The 10,285-nt window shown below is 41.8% G+C and overlaps 1 protein-coding gene across 3 annotated transcripts in view; it reads right to left on the bottom strand.

The window, feature by feature from the left end:
• Positions 1–3,146: 3,146 nt before the first annotated feature.
• The window catches only part of JOSD1 (Josephin domain containing 1), a 115,135-nt gene continuing 107,996 nt past the window's right edge, over positions 3,147–10,285 (bottom strand). For all 3 annotated transcript variants that reach the window (XM_085601287.1, XM_085601288.1, XM_085601289.1), the window contains one exon: positions 3,147–8,468. In XM_085601287.1, the coding sequence (XP_085457413.1) occupies positions 8,369–8,468 (100 nt within the window). In that variant the 3' untranslated portion in view covers positions 3,147–8,368. The remainder of the gene's footprint in view (positions 8,469–10,285) is intronic.

Here is a 10,285-nt window from a genome sequence, read left to right as displayed (position 1 = left end):
TTCCTCACCAGTTGAGGCTGTAGTTTAACACATGTTATGGACCTGCTGCAGGGGTAGAGAAGCAGAAAACTGCAGCACCAAGGAACCTGGGTAAAAAGAGGGGATGCAGTCAATAATTCAAAGTATTAATGCTCTCCCTTGATCCAAACCTTTCCTCCTACCCTGTCAAGAGTGACCTAGCAGGAAAATGAATATCAGGCAGTGGTTCGTAGGCCGTTTGCTTAGCGGCAATCTCCAGAGATTAACACCCAAGTGGGCAGCTGGGACTTATGAGCCAACAGTATTAATCAATATATTTGGCCATCGGGTGCTATAGGATTTCACAGCCTGAATATACCTCATGTTAAATTAGGAACAAGCAGTTTGAATTTCAAAAAAGGACAAACAGCCTACAAGAGGGACCAGAATAGACTAACTTACCTAAAATACCCAGGAATAAAGCAGCCAAAGAGGCATGTTCGGTTTCTCTCAGAAGTGAACCTTGTGAAGACACTTCCTCGAGGTGTAGTGTTCTTTTTAAGCTGGCTGAGACAGGTGATGTGCCTGACTTGCTAGCCCTTTCCTGTTGCCTACCTAGATGTTGTGGACGCAGAACAAGGCAGTCGTGAGCCCCAGTCATTGAGGACAGAGCTGCAGTCTCACCCTCATAAACAATACAATTTCTCCAGACATCTGAGGATTTTGAAATACCTATGGATGCCTCAAATGGTATTGGGGAGTCGCTAATATCGCGTTTCCTTTTTCTTAGGGACACAACTGTCACTCACTCCCTTTTTGTGGGGTCACATCTAAGTTGATATCCTAAGCCCAGAAGCACATGCAAAACATTGGCCTCCTTCCCCTAACCTCCTCCTTTGGACTACATCCTGAGGGAATATGGGAAATGTTTGGAAAATGACAGACAAGTCTCAGAATAACTTACAGGTTCAAAATAAGGAGCCAGGCCTCTCAAAACAATAAACGCCATTGGATTTTCTATCATTGGTCAGGGTTTATTATAGGCTAATGTAACGCATATTAAATGTATTAGAGCTACCACCATAATAAGGAATAGTTCAGCAATTTAAATTATTATTAGAATTAACAAATTATATACCCAAAAGATAGCCTGAATAGGTTAAGCCATTCTCCCAATTTGCTACTTGGCATATTTGTTGCTTTGCTATCTTGGTTAGCTAGTCATGTAATATCTCCTCACCTGCTGCGGACCCAACAGCCTTCGTACAGGGTTCCTATAGGCAGGACGTCACAGAGCATTTTGAAGCTCTCCCCCTTTCCATTACTTATGGAGGGGTGCTTTTTCTATACCACTGCTCACTACTGACCTGCTTGGGGCACCTTCTACTCAGAAGCCCTCCTCAGACACGATGCTTGTGTCAAAGATGTATTTGAATCTCAGTAGAGCGGACACCGGGCAGTTTACAAGGGCAGACATAGCAAGGGAGGTTTTACCTTCATGCTACTGTTAACCCCTTCAGCGCTGCGCGGATTTCCGCGCGGTGCTGAAGGTTCTGAGCGCGGGCGGGGCCATGACGGAGCGGTTCCGTCATGCGCACAGCGCAACCGACGCTCATGACGGAACCGCTCCGTCATGAGCGTCGAAGGGGTTAATAGGCAGTATATAAGTTTTACTTGCAAGCTGCAGTTAGAAATAAGGACATTAAAAACGAAAAGGCTTGCAGCAAAAAGCACACAAAATATAGCAAATTATTCTGCAAATTTCTACTCCAATATAAGACAAGCAACTATCTTTTCTGCACAAATAAAGTAAATTCAAGTTAAAAGAACACGAATTCACCCAATTCAGGTTTAGGTAAATGACTGCAATGTAAACCAACAGGATTTATAAAAACACATATGCGTAGTAAAAGGTTTATGATGTGGGTATGTGGTCCATTAAATGTGCAACATGATGTTTACTCCTAGTATACTCTAAAATGACAAACATATGTTTAACAAAAAACATACGGGCCTCGGGTGCATACCCAAAGCCTGGTTCAGATACATAATAATAGGAATAAGTCACAAAAATAAGAAACTGGTCGATTCCATGAATGGAAGGAAATCCTTAAGTGAAGAAACCATGACAGACCTGGAGAAACATAGCAATTGCAACACAGAAGAAAATAAATGTTGGCTCTGATGTTTAGCACGAGGGCCAGCTTATGATGATCTCCAAAGATGCAAAGAACACAGTAGACAATTCAGAAAAGATTTGGGACAGCTCATGTACAAAGAAACTCAAGTCTTTCCCTATTTACTTAAGCTGACCTAAAAATCCTGAAACAAAACCTATACAGCTTTATAGTAAGAAATGAGAGCCTATAAAAAGACTACAAACAATGCAAATGAAATGCACCTCAACCAGAGTGCCTCGCTATATAAAGTACTTAAGAATTTGTACAGCATTTCATGCTGGTCTTTTTTGTTTTTAAATACCAACGGCAATATAGATTTCGCAATATCAGAGGGTAAAAAGAATCATAATTTACTTGCCAAAACAAATACACATATATGTTTACATTTCCGTAAGTTACAATTTCATTGAAAAAAGGAAAGAAGGAAGCTGCGATTCAGGAGTCTAAGATAAAAATTTAATGTTTTGAACTTTAATTCAGGGCATGCGGAGAGGCTGTGTTTTGGAAAAAGAGAGGTGGTGCAGACAGAGAGAGACATACAACTAGAAATTCTGTTCAGAACCACCCTCGTTTACACCATCTTGAAGGCCATTAAGTAATGGGCATACACTTCAGACAGGCCGTGTACCTCATCACCAAGCAGTAGGATTGCTATTCCTGCATTGGATACCCCCCACCAACCCCTACAAACAAAGCCAGTGCACCATAGTCCTGACATACAACATCCACTTTTATTCTAGCATTGGGAACCATGCACAGTGCTGCCAATACATCTCCGCCCCAATCTGAAGCACTACAAGATATTCCAACACCAGGAACAAAACACAGCTCTGCCATTCTGTCCCAATCTTGATCTGCATTATAACTGGTGTAGCGTGACAGATCCACACACCTCTGCAAAACGCATACTGTATGAGTACAGAAATCCTCGCAGGCAGCTGTTGCTGCACCTCTTCTGCCCAGAAAGAGTGGGGGCGGGGGAGGGGAAGGAAACTAACAAGCCCAAAATGTGAAATAAATTTTTTATTTGCTTTTTACATTGTTCATAACAGACCTTATTTTCATTCTCCACAAAACAGAAATGATTGTACATTTTTTATATTTTTCAAAATATTTTTATATATATTTGGTTAACAAAATACATACTCTGTAAACAAACAGCACAAAAAAAAAAAAGAAAAAAAACAAGAGGTATTTGTCCCCCTTTTGCGTCGAATCCTGCGATTCATGCAGCAGTGTAGGATTTCGAAGCGAGAACCGTTAACCCTTTGGGTGCTGCTAAGGTGCAAGGAGAGATGCGCATGTTGCCCTGATGAGGGTGGGAGGTTGTATGCACACCTGTTCCTGAACTTAGAACGGGCCAGCATCGTCACTCCCTGGCTTGTGCTTTTGTAGGAAGGAGTTGGTTACTGCGGAGAGGCCACTATCACGACCAATGAAGTCGTTAACATGCAGTCTATTGTGTCAGAATAGAGGGAATCATGCCATCTAGAGAATGGGCAAAATGGGAACACAGTAGTGTCAGGCCGAGGTCTGCTCATAGAGTCAATGAGGTTGCACACGCACCACAGGGAATGGTATAGGGCTAAGATGCGTCTTCTCCCAACCGTAATCAGGCAAGATGTCCCTATACTGGCACTTCATTCTGCCCCACCCCAAACTTATATTTAGTGAAATATGTAATTGAAAAGGAACCAAAGCAAAGCATTTTCATGGAAAGGTGCATCACAAGGGATCAAAGCTAAAGTATGTTTTAGGGCGAAGGTTAAGGAAATGTACAAGAACAAGGCTCTGATTAGATACATCTAGGTACTGAACTAGGGTCCTCAAATACTATGTATGTATTAAGTGGTACAGGTATAAAATGCAATCAAAATCATACTGAAAAATATAGGATAGAGGATGTAATTGAAATGAATACACTTTCAGTGGAAACGTTTTCAAACAAATTGTTACCAATGAAATGTTAATTTAAGCAACAGTTTTGATGACGTTTTTAAATGAAATCATTTCAATGAACTAGAATTTTGGTGAATGTACTTGGGTGACATGATCCCAGATGATGCATCCTGGAGAGAACGCTGCATTGCTTGGAGTGTGATACCAGATGAATGATATAATGTTCTGGATGTGTGGGAGAGCTACTGTGGCAGACTGACAACTGTCCACAGTGAGTTTGGATGTTACAGTACAGCCATGTCGCGCCTACAAGTGCTGGAATCTTGAATGTTTGAGATATCAGCTGTGCATCAAATGCTACACACAAAGCTACCTCATGCAGCTGCCTCCAAATGATCCGCACAAAAAAGCCTACATGTAAAGTGCATACAACTCTTATAAGCACTCAGCAGTAACCAACTGAACAGAGAAAGCAGTTGCGCCCACTGCCTCCACCTTGGCAAGACTGCTCCAGGCACTTGCGCGGCCCCAGGAGATTTTTAATTGGCTTAACTCCTACTTTTGTAATGTAGCTTAGAGCGGTTTCTTCTTTGACCACGGGTCCACAAAATATACCCCGAAAGGTGGACTTAATTATAAAGTATAAAACGTATCACCTACCCCCTCAAACCATGAAACCTGCTACCTGCAGAGCCCTACTTGACCTCTACCCCTCAAACTACCGGGGATGGAAGATAAACGGTTTGCAGTATTATGACACAATTATCAAACAACAACGGAACCCTAAGATTCTTTGCCCTCCATCTCACCACTCATCTTTATCTGAATGTCCGACATAAGGATTTGATTACTAAAAAGGAAAGTACTCACAATACAACACTTTAACATTCAAACATATACACTAAGATTGCACTCTGAAGTTGTGTGGAAGCTCTTATTCACAAAGAGCAGTGAAGTATTAAACACTGCCTTACCCAGTCTCCTCACGCATTTCTTTTGATGAAGCAAGCCTTCGTAAGATTGAGCAGCTAATATTTTTGCCAATGTTTCCTTTCTAAAAGAAAGGCCATGTCCTCACCTCTCACTAAGACCTGTAAAGGAAATCAGACTGAAGGATAGCTGTAGCATCAGTCAAAGATGCCAGTTTAGAGACACATTCGTTGACAGGGCTGCTGACCAACCTCTTCTTTCCATGGTAATAATTTCCCTAAAAGGAATTCCAGTTGGATGATGCTGCTGAGATTATCCGTCAAACAATACTTGCTGTGAAAGAGATGGCTTCTCCCAGCAGTAGGCACATGGCTAGTTCTCACATGCACAAAGAAACAGAAAAAAGTAATGTTGTTGCCTCCATTAGTGCAGCAAAGATCAGAGAGTGCCAGGCTCAGCAGCCAACACTCACATCAAGTCGCGGCACACCACAACCTTGAGAATTTGCCTAGTCGGAGCTCACGAGCTGGATTTTTTATGAAATGTGAAGCACAAGAGTGGCCTAACATTCCCTCTGCTTTCAAGAAAGAGTGATATGCCAGTTTGAAGATCTTCATACTTCTTCTACCAAGAGTAGTGTATGAACAAGCAAGACTTGTCAAGCAAATACCCTGCTAGGCACATGAAATGCTTCACTAAACTTCATGTGGAGATTTCAACAACGCAGTTTTCATCCATTCATGCAGAACAGAGACAGTCCCTCTGTCAGGCAGCATGCTCAATGAGGAGACCAGGGTACAGGCTGCTGCCCAAAATTACATTGCTAACCCCCATCCTTTTGTGGCAACGCCAACCAGCTGCCTCTGCTCTATCAACAAATCGGACACTAGAAAAAAATATTTGAGGCTGTGAGGGCCATTATTACTGGTATAATGTTTAAGGCATGTGTCAATATACTGGCCTCACAATGGTCATCACAACCATCCGTTCCAAAGGGGAGGCTCCATGAGCAACATATTAAGCAGCAGCCTGCTTCTACCCACAGAGAGAAATAAAACTGAAAATCCAACACTGCCAGTAACAAAAACTAAAATGCTGAGACGCCACAGGCCAGACCAGGCCCCTTGAATAAGTTGTTCCAAGGTAAAGAAGAAAGCCTCTCTATCTACCATGACATGACAAGTGTTCAGCCTCAAAAATCCCAACCATGCCAGACGTGGTCAGAAGACATCAGTGAAGACAAAATGGTCATCACTACAAAGGACGTAGTGGTGACTCAAGGACATGGCTTTGCAGCCCACTAGATCTTAGAAAAAAAGAAAAGAAAGTAGGTCTTATGGCTTTTTCAGAGTGCAAGATCTTTGCACCCACAAGGAAGGGTTGTCAACTAAAGCCCATGGATAAAGAGGAAAACATTGCTGCCATTCTTGCCCGACGCTTCAGGAGAAAATGGAACATACATCAGATCTCGAACAAACTCACACTTAACAGTAATGAGCCCACAAGGAAAAAGAAACAAATAAAAGCAAACTCTAAACCATCCCAAGATAATGGATATCCACCTGAATTATAAGGCTTGACTACAAAAAGGAATTCGATTTTGTGGACAAAAAGGCACCAGAGGTGTGTGGCATTGAAGAGATCAACAACTGTCCTAGATCCTGCTCTGAAGCACCCCACCAGAGAAAGTCTTGCAGGAATACTTCGGATTATAGAAGATAGCTTCACAAGCACAAGAAGGTCATAAGTAACAAAAAAAGAGCATTTGGTCCTCGAAAACAAAATATCATAACACAAAAGGGCAGTCACAACATTTTCAGCTACATTTGCAACGGAACCCACATCCCTCTTCAAAAACATATTTGGGTTTCAGTTTTGCGCCATTCAGATTCAAAGTTATTAGGGCTACCTACCCCAGCACTTTTAGAACGTATCTTGAAGTCAAGCAACATGTTCATATGAGGATAAGAGAAGGATGTTCTTGTGTGGGGGCACTGTATAAGAGTTCACAACCTTTAAAAGAGACAACTTCGCCCACAGAATTTAGAAATATATGCTGCACAAATGAAAAACAAATAGGCTCCTGACGGCAAGTAAATAACAGTTTAAGTGCATACCTGGCAAGAAGATCTTGTTGCTAAGAGAAGGGTCAGCCTCCTGGTTGGAATTTATTAGTAGGAACCCCACTCCAACATTTACAGTTGGTGGGCATATTGTGGTTTACCAGTAGTTCTGAAGACAATCTGTCTTCACTTTTCCCAGTGGAGTTGACCTACTGCTTTGCAAGAAAGAAATGGAAACTCAAAAACTCCCTTGTGGTCTTAATTTGTTACATTAGGGTTTCAATGTTCTCTGACCACAGAGCAATTGCTCTTATGAAGGACTCCTACAACAAGGATTAGGGGTGCTTTATTGTAGATGTAGAAGCCAGATTACAAGGGTGTACCAATTCCTACGTTCTCTCCTCCTCTTTTTAGCAAACAGAATGGTATTCTTGCAAAATCCCATCCGTGGTTATAAACTGCTGTGCCCCAAGAAACAGCCATGTAAATCCAACTTAATGTATGTGCTTTAACATACATACTCACCAATGTTTGTTTTTGACCTACTCATTCATCGCTGCTAAACCATTTATACAAATAATAAAACACTGAAGCAGCTTGTACATCCATAGTTGAGGGAACTCACAAACTGGAACTGTTGTAACGCTACATATTTCTTGGTTGGTTCTAAAAGTTTGGCAATTCTTTCCAAATCTCTGCCTTGGTGGGGGAGGGGATGACTAAGGAAGAAAGTGGACCCTGTAATTTGTATAGTGAGACTTCCAGCTCTCACATTAAACATCCTATTCACTAAGTGAATTAATAAACTATGCACAAACGTTTCACCTTTAAAAAAACAAAGCTAAACGGGATATAACCTCCAGGCTCCATTTCGTAGACTGGGTTTTTATCATTTATGTTTATGTCACAAAGAGCATCAACCAAAAGATCAAGATAAGTCTGGTGCATACTAGGTTCCTGGACAAGATAAAAAAAGAAAATAAAAAAGGGGGGGGGGGTACTCTGAGCAATGGAGACTTTAAGAAGATAGAAGGAATCCTTATGCCCCAAAAATTGAGACCATGGCTGCAGACTCCAGCACAGCTACACCCCAGGGAATAGGATAGCACCAAAACATCTTAGCATGATGGTCAGGGAAACCTCTTTCAGGAGAGGGGGATATCTCAGAATATATCTGCATAAGTGCTGGCAGCCCTCCCGTCTTTAGCACACAAGTCTCAGAAAAGACGGAAGTAAGAAAATAATCCATACTGAGGAAATGAGAAGCATGTTCACGTCGTCTTCATTCCAGCTCTATTGGGTGTCCAGCTAACGCAATGCATAAGGCCTCGCTGTCTGTCACACATCCAGCCGCCATCGCTGATGTGCCTCCACCTCCTCTGGTACAACCAGCAGCAGCTCACAATTCTTCCCTCGCAGCTGGTATTTTAGAAATGACCTGTTTGGGAGGGGACAAATAATCATTTAATGAATGTTAATTAAAACAATTTTTTTACATTTTTTTTACACATCTTATTTTGCCAGATTAAACCAGATCTGACATAGAAGGTTATTCCCAGTCACATTTAAGTGACACTGCGGTACAAAACGAGCAACTGTATTAAACATGTAGACATTTTTCCCGCAGTTGTGACTTACAACTGTAATTTACAGGAAGGACAAAGTGTTTACTCTTTGATAGAGATTGAAGGTTGTAAAGTTAGTTGGAATGGTGAATAATGTTGAAGGTTAAAAATGTTGAATTGTTTGAAAAAGGGTCGAGCATAAAATCTTTTTGCATTATCTTCAACAAATTCATAGTACACTTCATTTTGCTTGATGCTGTTTGACTCCATGAGTGCCTCTCATTAGGAGAAGCAAAGAGAAGGATAAAAGCCCTTGATTACAGGGATTATGGTAGAACGTGGGTAAAACCGCTTATTGCTCAAACCTGAGGCACACCTGGCCCAAATGTCCCAGAAGAAGTCTCTAAACTACCTGTAGTTCTTCTTCTGATAAGGGAATCACTAAAGAGCTGTCTCTTTCAGTTATATTTGAATTCTGATGGACAATCACAAATAATTGCCTGGGATGTTGCTGGGTTACTAACAAGTATTAGCACCCAGAGAGTACCGTTTGGAACGGGCCAGCTTGTTGTAATGCTCCCAATGCTGGCTATATTTGATGTTACAGGCTCACAAAGGGAGTGTTCTGTGGCTGGCCAGCTGCAAAATGCCACATCTTGTGTTCTGTGGGAAAATAGGAAGCGCTGTGGAAGCACAAGAAGCCTTCAAAAGAATTTTGGGGTGAAAAATCTAGCATTGGTAAAGCTAATAGAAGTCATCTTTTGGACTGGTTTGCTGTCCCAATGCAGATTGCTGATGCTACATTATCAAAAGGAACAAACAATGGACGGAATGCTGAACAATGCAAATATTAAAGCAAACATAATGCAACAGATCAGCAAAAAAAAAAGTATGGCTATGTGACATACGACTACTATTGTCGGTCTTACTCTGTAGGATTCACCACGTATCCGCATGCCTACAGAGTAATAACGTGGGCAACATTTTCCACTTGTATGCTGATCCAAGTTGGTGAACGCTACTTGGATCAGTTAAAAAAAAAAAAAAAAGAAAAAGGGGGTGAGAGGGGGTTGAGTGAAAAATTACAAATGATTCACTGCGTGGCGGGGACAACATAGTAGTGGGTGGAGGGGAAAGTAGAATCCGTGAGAGACAGTACATAGGGGTGGGGAAAGCACACAATGGTGAGAACACCAAGTGACAGATGGTAAGAGGAAGAAGCACAAAAAAAAGAGAATCACACGAGAGAGAGCTATGGGGCTGTGGAGAAACGCACAAGGGAGAGAGCACAACACGGAGCATGGAGGATGGGGAAGTTTGGTGGAAGAAGTAAACATAAGAGAGCAAGAGGCCCATGAGGGCTAGAGAAACTTTTTGGTGAGGGAGAAGCACAGGTTGGAGAGAGCTAGAAAACACATGCATCTCATGCAGTGCCTAACCAAAAAGAAAAGTAAGTAGAGTCCTAAAAGTGAGCAGCAGAAGGATACCAGTCAGCCAATCAAAAATATGGTAAAGAGGAGCTGCTTCAAGGGAGGGACAAACAAGCGGAAGTAATCCATTGAATAAGAAACAAGCAAATTAGAGAGAAAAAGGTCAACCGATGGTAAGCAAAAGGCAGGCTTTAAGCTCACTGAAAGTTCACAATAGTAGTTTTGCAACCAAAGGAGAGACCAAAAAACAATGCGACACA

The sequence above is a fragment of the Triturus cristatus genome, chromosome 4_2, assembly GCF_964204655.1.
Source record: "Triturus cristatus chromosome 4_2, aTriCri1.1, whole genome shotgun sequence".
Taxonomy (NCBI): Eukaryota; Metazoa; Chordata; class Amphibia; order Caudata; family Salamandridae; genus Triturus; species Triturus cristatus.
This window is presented reverse-complemented; position numbering and strand designations above follow the sequence as displayed.